This window comes from Piliocolobus tephrosceles, chromosome 14, assembly GCF_002776525.5.
Source record: "Piliocolobus tephrosceles isolate RC106 chromosome 14, ASM277652v3, whole genome shotgun sequence".
Taxonomy (NCBI): Eukaryota; Metazoa; Chordata; class Mammalia; order Primates; family Cercopithecidae; genus Piliocolobus; species Piliocolobus tephrosceles.
Genome location: NC_045447.1, coordinates 15,630,682 through 15,647,249, shown reverse-complemented (window position 1 = coordinate 15,647,249; position 16,568 = coordinate 15,630,682). Strand labels below are relative to the sequence as shown.

The 16,568-nt window shown below is 38.9% G+C and overlaps 1 protein-coding gene across 8 annotated transcripts in view; it reads left to right on the top strand.

The window, feature by feature from the left end:
* Positions 1-16,568, top strand: part of RABGAP1 (RAB GTPase activating protein 1) — a 190,437-nt gene that overhangs the window by 39,400 nt on the left and 134,469 nt on the right. For 4 of the 8 annotated variants that reach the window (XM_023217197.1, XM_023217195.1, XM_023217193.1 and 1 more), the window contains one exon: positions 15,781-16,015. The exons of 1 other annotated variant lie outside the window; for it this stretch is intronic. In XM_023217197.1, coding sequence (XP_023072965.1) covers positions 15,781-16,015 — 235 coding nt within the window. Of the gene's footprint in view, positions 1-2,866; positions 3,014-9,469; positions 9,512-15,780; positions 16,066-16,568 lie in introns of those variants that run through there. 3 more of the 8 variants (XM_023217199.1, XM_023217198.1, XM_023217201.1) reach the window with 3 other exon arrangements.

The window sequence follows — 16,568 nt, the reverse complement described above, 5'->3', positions numbered from 1 at the left end:
TTTTTAGTAGAGATGGGGTTTTGCCATGTTGGCCAGGCTGGTCTCGAACTCCTGACCTCAGATAATCTGCCTGCGTTGGCCTCCCAAAGTGCTAGGATTACAGGTGTGAGCCACCACCCCTGGCTAGTTATTTTTAAATGTACAGTTAAACCATTTTTACTGTAGTCACCCTATTGTGCTGGCAAATACTAGGTCATATTTATTCTTTCTAACTATCATTTGTCTTGTTTAACAGAAAAAATACCTGTATAGTCATGTACTGCATGACAACATTTCGGTCAACAACCAACTACATATATGAAGGTGGTCCCAAAAGATTATAATACCATATTTTTATTGTACCTTTTCTGTGTTTAGATATGTTTAATACATGCATACTTACCATTGTGTTATAATTGCCTACAGTATTCAGTATAGTAACATGCTATACAGGTTTGTAGCCTAGGAGTAACAGGCTCTACCATACAGCCTAGGTTTATAGTTGGCTATGCTTCCTAGGTTTATGTAAGTACACTCTGTGATGTTCATACAACAGAACTGCGCAACAGTGCATTTCTCAGAATGTATCCCTGTTGTTAAGCAATGCATGATTGTGTTTTGTAGATGAGGAAATTGAGGAACATGTTCTCCAAATTTAAAATATTTCCTGTGTGTGTTTTAATTTCATTACATCTGTATGTTATGTAGGGTTATTATATATAGAACTGGAATTGAGGAATAATTAAAATTGTTAAATCTATAAGGTCTGTCATCAGAGGAAGGTATAATAGTGTTACTGGAGATACCTTGTGCAGTAGTACTCTCCTTTTTGAAACCTTGTATCGTTTCTCGGCCTCCAGTAGAATGACTAACAAAATGACTTTAAAAAAAAAGATTTATAGAGCATCTTATCTACCTTCCTAACAATTTTTTTTTTGCCATTTCGATGTGGTATATTATGGAATTTAAAACATTTTATTTTGTTTTATTTTGTAGAGGCAGGGTCTTCATATGTTGCCCAGACTCGCTCAAACTCCTGGCCTCAAGTGATCCTTCCACCTTGGCCTCCTAAAGTGTTGGGATTATTGTTGTGAGCCACCACGCCTGGCCAACATGACATTTAATAAATTCCAAGGCTCTCGAGTTTTGCTTGTTGAGACAGGAGTTTTGCTCTGTTGCCCAGGCTGGAGTGGAAGTGGCACAATCTCTGTTCACTACAACCTGCGCCTCCTGGGTTCAGATGACTTGTGCCTTGGTCTTCTGAGTAGCTGGGGTTACAGTCGTGCCAGTATGCCACCATGCCCGGCTAATTTTTTTTTTTTTCTTATTAGAGATGGGGTTTCACCACATTGGCCAGGCTGGTCTTGAATTCCTGGCCTCAAGTGGTCCACCTGCCTCAGCCTCCCATTGTGCTAGGATTACAGGTGTGAGCCATTGTGCCAGGCCCTGGAATTTTTCTTTTGTTTCTGTTTTAGTGCTAACATTTATCCTTGGGACATAAACTTCAAAGTGGAACCATGAGCTGGGTGTGATTGTGTGTACCTATAGTCCCAGATACTTAGGAGGCTAATGTAGGAGGATTGCTCAAAGCCAGAGGAGTTCAAGGCTGCAGTGCTCTAAAAGCATGCCTGTGAATAGCCACTGCAGTTCAGCCTGGGCAACATAGTGATACCCTGTCTCAAAAAAGAAATTTTTGTTTTAAGCTTTTAGATTCAAGGGGTACATGTACAGGTTTGTTACAAATGTATATTACATGATTCTGAGGCTTGGGGTACAATTGAACCCAGGTAGTAAGCATAGTACCCAATAGATAGTTTTTTCAACCCTTGTCCCCCTGTCTCCTTCCCTTCCTACCCTTTGTTGCAGTTTTCAGTGTTCATTGTTCCCATCTTTATGTCCATGTGTGCCCAGTGGAAAACACATTTTACAAGTCTGTCACTATTCCACCCCAAAACTCCAAAAGTCCCAATTGAGTGTCTTGTTGAAAGGTCATTTGACAGCTGGTAATCTACCACAGTATAAGAATTCCCATTTTTGAAAATATGATAACCTACACAGCCTAAGAAGTTTCCAATATAAAATAATTAGGAAAGCTGGCTGAAATGTAACACCTTTTTAATTGCCTAGCTGTATTTACAAGAAAGTAATGACAGTCTTCAAGAAACAAAAACAAAGAGGGAACTGAAAGCTTTAACTATACATATGGGCTGACATTTGGTCTGCACTGAGGAATTTGCTATTCTTTATAACCAAAGTGCTTGGATTTTGATAACTACGTTGGGCAAGAGGTAAGGCCTTGGGTTTAGAGAGAGAGGTGTTGGAACTGAGATCTCCTCATAAGGTGTACTCAGGGGCTACATCCTAACTTGAAAGGATAAGGGTAGAAATTCTACTTGTAGTCACAGGAAGAACATAAGGAAACTTACGTTTCTTAACTTGGACGTTAATTTGGAGGAGGGTCTTGCTGGAAATTTGTTCCCACAGGTTTGCCTTCATGTATGTTTAGAGTTTGAATTTACACTACTTTATGTTCCTTGATTGGTAATACTCCAGGCACCTTACAGAAGCAATTGCAGAACTACTCTGGAAGAACATGCTTGCCACTCAGGCTATGTGGTATTCCCCCAGATAACCCTCTTAAAGCAGAGCACACAATCCAGAATTTACAAATATATATAAAGAATAACTTATTATGAGCAAGTTAGCAAACCCCAGCAAAATTGAATTCCACTAGAACTTGGGCATTCGAGTTATTAGGTATAACCTTAAGGGAAATTTGATTAAAATAATTAAAGACTTAAAATTAGAAAACATTTAAAAAGAACAAAATATCAAAGAAATTTAAAAATTAAGCCAACTGAAACTAGAATTCTACAATTAAATTTAGAGCCAGTGAAATTAAAAGTGCAGCAGATGTGTTAAACAGCAAACTACACATGGCTGAAGAGAGAATCAAATACCTGGAAAATGGATCTGAAGAAATTATCCAGAAGATAGCGTTGAAAGATAAGATATGAAAGACCACTTAAGAGACGTGAGTATTAAGATGAGAAGGACCAACCATCTTAAGTGTTCTATAACAAGAGAATGGGGAAGATGAAAGAAAATACTTGAAGAGATAATAGTTGAATATTTTCCAAAAGTGATAAAAAATATAAATCATTGGCATCAAAGAACACAGTAAGTCCCAAGTGGAATGATAGTGGAACTGGAAAACATCATAGCCAGAGAGAAAATAATAAAAGGCTGAATGAGAATAGAGATGAACTGGACTTTGGTGCCTGTATTTAAGTTGCTTATAGCTTGGGGTAGATGACAATTATTAAACACCTGGTTACGTTTGTTTCTGTTAGTCTTTCTTTTGTAACAAATTACCTCTGCCCTGTTGTAGTGGCACATGTCTGTAATCCCAGCACTTTGGGAGGCTGAGGCCAGAGGATCACTGGAGCCCAGGAGTTCAAGACCAGCCTGGGCAACAACAGTGAGACCTTGTCTCTTTTTTTAAAAAAAATAAAAATAGTAAGAAGAACCCCCAAATTGCCTCAATACTCAGTGGATTAAAACAGTTGATTTCTCTTGATTTTGTGATTGACTGGTTAGTTTTTGCTGATCTTGCACTCATACAACTTCATTCATCTGGTGGGTCGGGTAGGGACAGGGCTTAAGTAGGATGGCTGGGTCTCCCTCTATGTAGTCTTTCATGTTAGACTTCTTCACAGCATGGTAGTCTCAGGACAGGAGTAGCAGCTGTAAGGCCCTTAGGGCTGAGGCTTAGAAATTATACCACATGGATTCTGTTGTTCAAAGCAAGTCACAATTCCAGTTCTTATTCAAGGTTTTGGGTAAATAGGCTATATCTCTTGATTGGAGGTACTATAGAGATTATCTGGCCATATTTAAATTTCAACATCAGTACAGTTAGATGAATGCTGTGGTATAGACAAGCAAAGGGTGATACAGAACAGAGGATGGAAACCTAACTCAGCTTGAGGGAAGGGTCAAGGAAGGCTTCTTGGAGTTGGTAATGCTTTAGGTAAGCCTTTTAAAGAAAAGTGTTACGTGATGGTGTGGTTATAGAAAACATAGAGGTATGGCCGGGCATGATGGCTCACACCTGTAATCCCAGCACTTGGGGAGGCCGAAGTGGGAGAACAGCTTGAGCTCAGGAGTTGGAGACCAGCCTAGGCAATATAGTGAGACCCCATCTGTTAAATACATAGAGATATATTTCTTTTTTTTTTAACCTAGTCATCCATAAGCAGGTATTTTTCTTAATAAAATGTTTTGACAGCTCATATCAAAATGTGAGAACTCTCCATAAAAGCAAAACATATATTTTCTCCATCTGCCTGACGATATGTTCCTCTAGTTGAGAATCTTAGCTCTTACCCAAACATACTCTATAAATACTGGTTGGGGATGCTTTGATGAACTAGTGTTTCTTACGCAGAAAGATCTGTTAATTTTTTAAACTCTGTAATCCTCGTAGAGCTTTCTTCTTGAAAAATATAATTGATATTATTTAGATGGAAGAAAATTGCCAAACTTTATTAGGATAGCAGATAACAAAAGTCACTCTATCTCAGTAATGCCGAAACTGATCTTCTGATTTGGCTTCTGATAACTGCTTTTTTAGAACCTGATAATGTGCTGGGCGTGGTGGTTCACGCCTGTAATTCCAGCACTTTGGGAGGCCGAGGCGGGCAGATCACCTGAGATCAGGAGTTTCAGACAAGCCTGGCCAACATGGCAAAACCCTATTTCTACTAAAAATACAAAAATTAGCTGGGCGTGGTGGCGCGTACCTGTAATCCCAGCTACTTGGGAGGCTGAGGCAGGAGAATTGCTTGAATCTGGGAGGCAGAGGTTGCGGTGAGCTGAGATCACGCCACTGCACTCCAGTCTGGGCGACAAGAGTGAAACTTCGTCTCAAAAAAAAATAGAAAAGAAAAAGAACCTGCTAATCTTGTCTTCTGTAATGCTTGATCTTTTATTCAGCAAAGTTACTGAACATGAACTCAGTATAATTAAGAGGGTTAGAGTGGTGGTGGTTGTGGAGACCCATCAGTAAATATGTCGTCATGATACAATTCATCATATACTAGAATCTAGGTATGAGCGAACTGTGTGAGAACGTAATTGTTGCCTAAAGAAGAAAAGAAAGGTTATGTGTAGTAGGTGATAGTTGAGAAAATATTAAGAATGTCCTGTACAAAGAAGTGAGTCTGTAATGTGGTAACATGCAGAAGCTTGAGAGAACATGGAGTCAAGACTACTGTATGTAGTAGAATTGATTGTATTTGCTTTTCTTTTCCTCCCAAGATACAAATGGCCTTGTCTTTTTTTTTTTTTTTTTTTTAGTTATAATAATATAACTGCTTGATATAGAAAACCAGACAGTAAGAGAAGTAACTAAAACCCAGCCATGGCCAGATGCTGTGGGTCATGCCTGTAATCCCAACACACTTTGGGAGGTGGAGGCAGGAGGATTGCCTGAGCCCAGGAGTTCTAGACCAGCCTAGGTAATATGATGGAACCCTGTCTCTATTTTAAAAATAAAAAGTTAAAATAAATAAAAATAAATAAAACCCATCCATAATCCCACTACTTAGTGAAACAGTCGTAGATATTTTGGGCCTGTCTTCAGTTGACTTTTCAGGATAAATTCACAAGCTGCTGTTCTTTCCCTTCCTCTTTTTCAAAGTATTACTAGAAATTCCTAATGGTAACTTTATGTTGTTTGGTTCTTTCTTCATACAGTAAGATAAAGAGACTGATAATCAGAACAGCCATGGTTTGTAAAGTAAATCATAAATTTACTGATTTAACAAGGATCACAGAATGAGTGTGTGAGCAGGTTTGAGATTAGTAACTAAATCTTCAAATATCCAAATTGGGCTTTTGGTTATTTTGTGTCATGTATTCTGACACAGCTAAGGTTATTTAGTGTTATAAGTAACATACGTAGTTCTTAATTGCTCAACTTTTACACTGAAGCTCAGCAGTATTACTCAGTTTGAACCATTTTCATTTGTTTTTTTGCTGCAGTAGGATTAAAATAGTGGAAACTGTAGATCATCAGGAATTTGTCTTTAATTTTCTGATCATCTAGGGGCTTCTAAAGCACAAACTGTCCTTTCCTAAGCATGTTTTCTTGAGGGCCTAAATATCCCTCAGAAAAGGATCCCAAACTGCCTGAAGTAGCTTTGTGTAACTGGCAAATCAAGTGGGGCCAAGTTGGTATTGTTGCAGTGAAAGGAAACAAGGACTATAAAATTAGAAGTAGAAAATTGAGACCAGGAAATGACTCTGGATTTTGCCTTTGGAACATTTTGTTCTTTGGTTTCATAAATGCAGTTTTGCGCTCAAGGAAACAGACTTGTAGCCAATTCTACCATATAAGTTGTTGCCCTTATTTGATATATTTGGAAAGGACAAATGTTATTCCAATGTGCTGCTTTTGTACATGAATAGTAGATGTGTTCTTAGAGTTCTTTGGGTCACAAAAAGTAGAACTACTTGCTTTCTAAGTTTATTGTTTGTTTTCAAACCTCAGTTCTAATAGGGGGATCAGAGTTTCTTTAGAAAGAGCTGAGCGTGGATACCAACACTTATTGGATGGTAACTATTTGGCAGGTACTGTGGTGTGAGAGTTAAATGAGATAGTTCTGTAAAAACCACTCGATACAGTGCCTGAAATATACGTAAGTGCCCAATAGTGTTATCAAACCCTAATAACAGTCCGGTGAGATAGATATTAACATCCTCATTTTAGAGATGAGACAGTTGGGGCTCCCAGACATTAATTTGCCCTCAGTTACAGAGTTAATGTCAGAGCAATGTCCCAAAGCCAGATCTGTCTTACTTGGGAGCCCAAGTATGGCTCCTAAGTTCAGTTGCATAGGCTTTGCACAGTACAGTTCTCATGAGAGCCATTCACATGATTCATGCTGTGAATGGGGGGCCTCTTGGAGTTGTGCCACAAAACAACTCTGAGCCCAGGTTTTTTTTTTTAGTATCACCTTGCTATGTAAGCAGAATTACGAAGAAACAATTCATCATGCAGTCTTCATCCCTGCACACATTTATGTCTTATGTTTATAGTAGTTGCTAAATGCTCAATTGGCCTCTTTATGTTTATTGTTTTCCTTCACAATTCAGGACTTTCCTAAAGAACTGTTCCTTCCTTTTGATGTAGAGTACATGGAAATAAACACAAATCTAAATGTAATTCTTAGTTGTACTATTCCTAAATATTTGTTTTGCTTTTTTTGTCTTCATATTTGTGCTAAATTACATTAGAAGTCTTTGTTGGACTTCAAAATATGTTGTTTGTGTTTTGCACTGGGCTCTTTGGTCTTGCCCGGTATTCTTATTGCAAATGTTAGACCTTAATGATACTTGCTCAGAATAATGAAAAAAGATGGTATTTGTTTTTGTTTTTGTATTTTAGTAGGTAAAGCTAAAGTCATTCAAATGTCCTTTCTATAATTAAACCAAAATTTGTAGAATATTCAATATTCAAGTAGGATAAAATCATACTGCTTTGGCTTCCATTCTTTGCATTTCTGACATTCAGTTCAGTAAATGTGTATTTCAAGTGTATTCTGTCCCAGTCACTATCTGAAGCTTTGGGGATATAAAGATAATTTAACAAACAGTCTCTGCCCAGTATGGTTCAAGGGACTCTCTAAACAAATATTTTCTAAAACAAGTAGGAATGCTAGAAGAAACATGAATGCTAATATTATGCTAGCCCTGAGAAGAGAGTGATTAAATCCTGTCTGGAAGGGTTAAGATCTCCCAGAGGAGGTAACAGAATTTAAGGTTGGTCTTAAAGAATACAAAGGAGGAGAGGATGGCTTTCCAGGAAAGGAAACACTCTATGCAAACTGTGGGTGCTTGAAAGTTTATGATGTGTCCTGAGAAAGTTGAATAGTTTGCTGTGACTAAGTGACTGGAAAGGTAGATTGAGCAGAGTTGTGAAAAGACTCATAGGATATACTTACGAATTTGGCTTTATCTTGTGGGCATTGAAGAACCATGGAAGGATTTAAAAACAAGGCAGTGCTTGATCACAACTAAGATTGGCAATTATAAGTTGAATGGTGGCCATATATGAAAGAGGAGAGAGAGAAGGAAGGCAGGCAAACTAATAACTTTGTGGTAGGCTTATGTAAAATGAAAGAGGTTGTACTAAGGTACTAGCTATGCAGAGAAGATAGATGAAGGGAAAAATGGACAGACAAGGGTCAGTAGGATTTGTGAGTTACATGGGAATGAGAGAAATCAAGGATGATTGTAATTCTTAATTTGGCCATGGAATGAATGGTAATGCAACTCATTGATTAAAAAAGGATGCAGGAGGGCTGGGTGTGGTGGCTCATGCTTGTAATCCCAACAGGGAGGCCAAGGCAGGCAGATACTTGAGGCCAGGAGTTTGAGACCAGCCTGGCCAACATGGTGAAGCCCCATCTCTACCAAAAATACAAAAATTGGCTGGGTCACATGCATGTAATCTCAGCTACTCAGGAGGCTGAGACATGAGAATTGCTTGAACCTGGGAGGCAGAGGTTGCAGTGAGCAGAGATTGCACCACTGCACTCCAACCTGGGCGACAGAATGAGATTCTGTCCCCCACCCCACCCCCCCAAAAAAAAAGATGCAGGAAGAGGATCAGTGGCTTAAGTTTTGGACAGAATAAGTTTGATATATCCGACTGAAGGTATCTATCCAGTAGACAGTTGAGGAAGGGATTGTAGGTATAGATTTGGGATTGTTGGTATGGTGTTGGGAGTAGATACCGTACAGTGGCACAGAAGAGTCTAATAACGTGAAGTTAATGCCAAAGACAGAATCCTGGATGAGCACCTTTAGGAGGATAGATAGAAAAAAGGAACAGTTGTCTTCTCAAATTGCATCTTTTGTGGAAATCATACTTTTTCTGTTTTATTGTAGGTCAGATTTTTTTAGATAAAATTTACACCAGTAAAATGCAACCCTCTTAGTTGTACAGTCCTGAGTTTTAACAAATGTAAAGTCTCATGTAACGACCGGAACAGTCAAGATGGAGAATACTTTTATTACTCCCAAAAGTCCCCCTGTGCTTCCCCTTCCCTGGTAACCAGTGATCTGATTTCTGTCCCTATAGTTTTGCCTTTTCCAGAATGCCAGGTAAGTGGTGTCATACAGTATGTAGTCCTTTTGTGTCTGGCTTCTTTTACATAGAAAAATGCTTTTGAGATTTGTCCATGTTACTGTGTGTATTAGTAGTTTATTCCTTTTTATTGCTTAGTAGTATTCCATTTTATAGATCTATAAGAATCTTTTTATTAATCCACTCACCAGTGAATAAACATTTGGGTTGTATTCAGTTTTTGGCTTTATGAATAATGCATTAACATTTGCAGCCAGGCATTGGTGGCGTGTTCCTGTAATCTCAGCAACTTGGGAGGCTGAGATGGGAAGATAGCTTGAGCCCAGAAGTTTGAGGCTGCAGTGAACTATGGTTGTGCCACTCTCCTGCAGCTCGGTCAGTAGAGAAAAACCCTGTCTCTCAAAAAATAATTTGCAAACATTTTTGTGTAGACATATGTTTTTATTTTTCTTTAGTAAATAATACCTAAGAGTGAGTCATATGGTAAGTGTAATGTTTAACCTTATAAAACTTTATAAAAAATGGATAATGTGACTAGACCATTTTGCATTCCCAACAGCAATGTACGAGAGTTTCTAGTTGCTCCTTGTTCTTGCCAGCCCTTCCTGTTGTCAGAATTGTTTTAAATTTTAGTCATTCATTTTATTTTATGTTATGTTATTTTATTTTAAACAGGGTCTCACTCTGTTGCCCAGGCTAGGTATCAGTGGCGTAGTCTCACTGCAGCCTCAACCTCCTGCATTCAAGTGATCCTCCCACCTCAGCCTCCTGAGTAGCTGGGACCAACGTGTGTGCCAATGCCTCTGGCTAATTTTTAAAATTTTTGTAGAGTCGGGGTCTCACCATGTTGCCCAGGCTAGTTTCAAACTGCTAGAGACAGACAATCCACCTGCCTCAGCCTCCTAAAGTGCTGGGATCATAGGCATGAACTACCGCGCCCAGACTATAGTCATTCTTTTAGGGGTTTAGAGGCATCCTATTATAATTTTTGTTTCCCTGATGGCTAGTGATGTTGAGTTTCTTTTTATGTGCTAATTTGCCATCTGTGTATCTTTAGTGAAATGCGCTTTTTTTTTTTTTTTGAGACGGAGTCTCGCTCTGTTGCCCAGGCTGGAGTGCAGTGGCCGGATCTCAGCTCACTGCAAGCTCCTCCTCCCGGGTTTACACAATATTCTCCTGCCTCAGCCTCCCGAGTAGCTGGGACTACAGGCGCCCGCCACCTCGCCCGGCTAGTTTTTTGTATTTTTTAGTAGAGACGGGGTTTCACCATGTTAGCCAGGATGGTCTCGATCTCCTGACCTCATGATCCGCCTGTCTCATCCTCCCAAAGTGCTGGAATTACAATGCACTTTTTAATTGGGTAGTTTGTTTTCTTAAGAGTTCTCTGTGTATTCTAGATAGAAGTCCTTCATCAGATATATGACTTGCAAATATTTTCTCCAGGTCTGGCTTATCTTTTCATTCTCTTAAGAGTTTCTTTTGAGCAGAACTTTTTAATTTTAATGAAGTTCATGTTCTCAAGTTTTTCTTTTATGATTCATACTTTTTGTGTCCTAAGAAATCTCTATGTCACAAAGATTTCTCCTGTGTTTTATTCTGTGTGCTTTATAGTTTTAGGGCACACTTAGGTTTGTAATCCTTTTTGAGTTAATTTTTTGTATATGATGTGAACTCTTGAGATTCATGTACTTGCGTATAGATGTCAGATTAATTGTTCCAGCTTCATTTGTTTTGTCACTTTCTCCATTTAATAACCTTGACAATTTTGTTGAAAATCAGTTGGCCATATATGCGCATCTATTTCTGGACTCTATTCTGTGCCATTGATCTATATATTTGCCTTTTCACTAATACCACAGTGTCTTCATTACTTTACCTGAAACTACATTTATTTTAGAGATGATTGTGGTATCTGTTAGGAATGCTATTGGCAGCAAGGAAGAGAGCCCTACTAAGAGTGGGTTTATTTTTCTGCTGTAAGAAGTCTGGACATAAGCAGTTGCTAGTTGGTTTAACTTGTTCATCCATACCAGGGTTCAACAGACTATAGCCTGCTGGCCCAATCTGGCCTGCCACCTGTTTTTGTAAATAAAGTGTAATTGGAACATAGCCACATTAGTTTGTTTACACATTGTTTATGGCTGCTTTCATGCTACAAAGTCAGAGTTGAGTAGCTGCAAGAGAAACTACATATAAAGCCTGCAAAGCCTAAAATATTTATTATCTGGCCCTTTACAGAAAATGTTTCTTAACTTCTGATCTATACCGTTAAGGACCCAATTTCTTTTATCCACTCATTGATTTTTGGCTCACTGACTCTTTTTTAAGATAGGGGGTCTCCTTATGTTGCCCAGACTGGCCTCAAGTGATCCTTCCCCACAGCCTCCTGAGTAGCTGGGACTGCAGGCACAGGCCACTGTGCTTGACTTGGTTTACTGACACTTTGTTCTGTGTCACCTCATTCATAGTACATCCCCCATGGTTCTATATGCATGTTCCAAGGCAAGAAGAAGAGAGAAAGGGGGTAACACCAGTCATGCTCATTTATTTTATTGGGAAAATCAACAGTCTTCCAGAAGCTTCCCAGCCAATTTCTGTTTACATCTGAAAGGCTAAAATTGTGTTATATGGTAAGCCATAGCCGTAAGGGAGGCTGGAAACTAAATAGGCAACTTTTCTAGCCTCTCTAGTGGAGATGGGCATGTGCCAAAAGTAACAGTCATTCGCAGTTAGTCCTTTTATCGTAATGAACCATTCATATTAGAAAATAAATGTAGCCATAAGGGAGGCTGGAAACTAAATAGGCAACTTTCCTAGCCTCTCTAGTGGAGATAAGTATGTGCCAAAAGTAACAGTCATTCACAGTTAGTCCTTTTATCATAATGAATCATTCATATTAGAAAGTAAATGAACTGTGTAAGTTCCTAGCCCAGTGATTCTCAAACTTTGTTACATGTGAACGTCTCATGGGGTGGAGAATATAGATTCTTGGGGCCCATGCACAGAGGTTTTTTTTGGATGGAGTCAAGGGATTTGCATTTTCAAAAAGTACCATATGCATTTTGATGCATATGTGGACCCTCTGGCAAATACTATGCTGGCATCGTACTTTGGGATTTTGATTTGAGGCAGTGTTTCTCAGTGATTCTGTGTATCAGAATCATCTGTGGAGGTTTTTTGTTTGTTTGTTTGTTTGAGATAGAGTCTCACTCTGTCGCCCACACTGGAGTGCAGTGGTGCGATCTTGGCTCACTGCAACCTCTGCTCCCCCAGGTTCAACGATTCTCCTCTTTAAGTCTTTAAGCTTCCGAGTAGTTGGTACTACAGGTGCATGCCACAATGCCTGGCTGACTTTTGTATTTTTTAGTAGAGACAGGGTTGCACCATGTTGGCCAGACTGGTCTTAAACTCCTGGCCTCAAGTAATCTGCCTGCCTCGGCCTCTCCAAGTGCTGTAGTTATAGATTTGAGCCACTGCACCCAGCAAAAAACCAACTTTTTAAAGCAGAACTTCTGAAAAAAGATTAATATGTATTAATGTTGACTGTGTGACAGATGCCATACTATGTATTACACGCTTTTGTTCATTTCATATTCCCTAGTAATACTGATAATTTTTTTGGATAGTGATGGTCAAAAATCATTAATCTAAGATTGTTTCTCAGAGTGTGGTTCCCAGACTAGCAGCATCACTGTGATCTGGAAATTTTTTAGAAATTCAAATTATTGAGTACCACCCCAGACTTACTTATTTGGAAACTCAGGTAGGGCCCAACAGTCTGTTTCAGCAAGCTCTCCTGGTAATTCTGATGCATGTCAAAGTTTCAGAACCTTGAAAGGCACTGCTGAATGTTTCCCAGCTTGGTTTAGACAAAATTAGTTGACTGTCTTAAAAATAAAAAAGAACTTAATTGATTAAAGTATATTGGCCGGGCGTAGTGGCTCACGACTGTAATCCCAGCACTTTGGGAGGCCAAAGTGGGTGGATCACTTGAGGTCAGGAGTTCAAGACCAGCCTGGCCAACATGACGAAACCCCGTCTCTACTAAAAATACAAAAACTAGCTGGGTGTGTTGGCACGCGCCTGTAATCCCAGCTACTTGGGATGTTGAGGCAGAAGAATCGGCTGAACCTGGGAGGCAGAGGTTGCACTAAGCCAAGATTGTGTCACTGCACTCCAGCCTGGGCAACAGACAGAGCGAGACTCTGCCTCAAAAAGAAAAAAAAAAGTGTGTGTACTATACTGTCACAGGTAGTAATTTGGAATTGCATTGAAGATTCGCAAATGATCTAACATGATAATTGTTGAGTATTGTATTTGATAAGATTATTCAAGGCATTTGTTAGGTTACTATCTTTAAACCACTCTTAAAACTATTTTGTGTGTGTGCATTACTTTTTCCTAGTTTTTAAGGAAGAGTTAAGGACGTTGAAGACAGTTCTTACGTTTATAAAATTTATAAAGTAGGGAAGAATGCAAGATAAACATGTATAAACACAAGGCAAATATATAAACATGTTTTATTTTAGGGTTAGCTACATTTCTGTGATTGGTAAATATGTTACAACGTAGGCAGCCTATCCCAACAGAAAACTTGGGTTTACTCATATGCCGAAGAGCAAAACAGTACTTCATAGCATGTATTATGTCTTTCTTCAATTCCAGTTGCATTCCCAATTGTAGTTACTAATTGCTTCAACAGGGAATCTAATATCTTCTCTCATCTGCTTTTGGGAAGCTATATAATTCTACTCCTATATGTTATTTCTCCCTACCCTTAGAAAAGTTAGTTTAGGTTCACTTGGGCTGTCTTTTGCTTACTGCAGGTGATGCAGTATTTCTTCTCCAGTTTTGAAAAGAGGCTAATTGGATCTAAGCTTTAGTTTGATTTTTAGGTGCTTTAAGAACTTTTTAAGGTGGTCATGGTGGCACTGCCTGTAGTCACAGTTACTTGGGAAGCTGATGAGGGAGGATCACTTGAGCCCAGGAGTTCAAGTCCACCCTGTGCAACATAGTGATATGGTGTCTCTTTTAAAAAAAAGTTTTTGCGACAGGGTTTTGCTTTGTCGCCCAGGCTGGAGTGTAGTGGTGTGATCTCAGGTTACTGCAGCCTCAACTCCACGAGCTCCAGCGATCCTCCCACCTCAGCCTCCCTCCCAGTAGCTGGGACCACAGGCACATGCTACCACGCATGGCTAATTTTTGTATTTTTGGTAGAGATGGGGTTTCACCATATTGCCCAGGCTGGTCTCGAACTCCTGAGGTCAAGCAGTCTGCCCACCTCAGCCTCTCAAAGTGCTGGGATTATAGACATGAGCCACTGTGCCCATCAAAAAAAAAAAAAAAAAACCCAACTTTTTTAAGCAGAACTTCTGAAAAAAGAAATTCAGTAGCACTTGTATATGTGTAGAATCTGATTTAACAAAGGGTTAAAATTACTCAGCCCACTTGTACTTCCGTTAGCAATAACTCCAAACATGAAATGAAATTCACAGAAACAGAAATTGTCATTGAAGCCAAGAAAGAGGTCTTTATTTCTAAGGCAAAAGTACTTGAAGTGTTGGAATTTCCTTGGGAAAATGTCAGCAAAAAAGACTTGTCTTTTTCTCAATTATAATTTGCAGCACAAGAGACGAAGTTTATGGAATTATGAAGGCCCGAATCAATAAAAATACTTGAATTGGATTTCTTGGTAGCCCAGAGATACCTACCTCTGTTATTGGAATTTTACTTCCTAGCCTCTGTGTTAATTTTGCTAGGGTAGGCCTCATTCTCTTAGCCCTGACGAATTTAACTTTTTGTTAGGTTTTAGTCTTCAGAAAGCCTCCTAAATCAGGGCTCCGTCTGTTTTCCCGTGACTTCATTTTTAAAACTCAATTTTTTTTTTGTTAATTTTTTTAGTATTTCTTAAGCATTTAGTGACAACACTGTGTTGTGTCACTTGTGGTTTTCCTTGGCATTGACCAGTCTCCACTTGATTTTACACTTACTTGCTTCCTTGTTGAGGAGCTAGTAATAACCCATCATGACTCCATAAAATTACTTGATATTGAAATAGAGTGCTTTTATTTCTCAGGACTATTTTGTATGTTCATGTCAGCTTTACTCAAGTGTTTCAGAACTTTCAGAACTTGTTCATATCATGTAAGTCTTCCTCAGAAATACAAGAGACTTACATATGACAGAAGTGGTAAAATACCTGTGAAAATGTATTGCCTAATATGTATGTTTCTGTTGATATCTTTTGGAAGCAAGCACATTTTCCCTTTTTTCTTAAGGGCTAGAGGAGACACTAAGATATTCTTCTTAAAAGCATTATTTCTTATCAGACAAAATTACAAGTCTTTTAATTATTGTTAGCTTAGGACACAGTAAAATACTTTAATAACATTGGCAGGCTATCACATATATTTCTGGGTATTAGTCTCAAGTTCACTATGTACTTTTTCATGAAAAACTATATAAATTGAGAGAGCAGCTGCGCCCTTGTTGCAGATCTTGATTTATTCTATTTTTAAAAAAAAATTCAGAAGATATCTGTATCAAAAGAAATGCTAATGATTTTCTTTGGAATGTGGACCCATTTTAATCAGTACTGGCCAATCTTTCTCACTTTGCTGATTGCATGTATTTGTGACCCTTAGATTGTAGGGAATGGAAGTGAACAGCAGCTGCAAAAAGAGCTAGCAGATGTACTGATGGATCCTCCAGTGGACGACCAGCCAGGGGAAAAGGAGCCTGTGAAAAGGTCACAACTGGATGGTGAAGGAGATGGGCCTCTTTCTAATCAGCTCTCCGCTTCATCCACCATTAACCCTGTGCCATTAGTAGGGCTCCAAAAACCAGAGATGAGCCTGCCAGTGAAACCTGGACAAGGAGGTTAGGATTGCTGCATTGCTTGCGTAACTGAAGGTTATTGTTTTTAATATGTGAGTGTCCACCCTGTACTAGGTTTTATTTAGAACAGGCGAAAACCATTGTCTACATTCTCTAGAATCTCTAAATTCTAAATCTAAGGGGATGTGAGAGGAGTAAAAATATATATACCATTCTGATTTCCTTTTAAGTGTATTTCAGTTGTACCAAGGAAAGAGAAAATATAACTAAAGGAAACAGAGGGAGTCTTTTTTTTTTTCCCCAGAATGCTTAAAGATTTTTCAAAGAAGGAAGGAATATGAGTTCAATATTTGAGAAATGGAGGGATAATTCTGGGTAAACAGATGTTTGCTCCAGACCTGTATAGCTCTATGGGAGCAGTTGCCAAGTTGAAAAAGGAAGACTAGAACATGGGACAGAAAGACGTAGTGTGGGAGGAGAAGGACAACTTAAAGGCTCATTTGGAAAAGCAGGTGTTAAAACTATAGATGCTATTGGGAAAGGAAAGCCAAAGGGATTGAGAGAACATAATGAAGTGGCTAAGATGATGAATAAG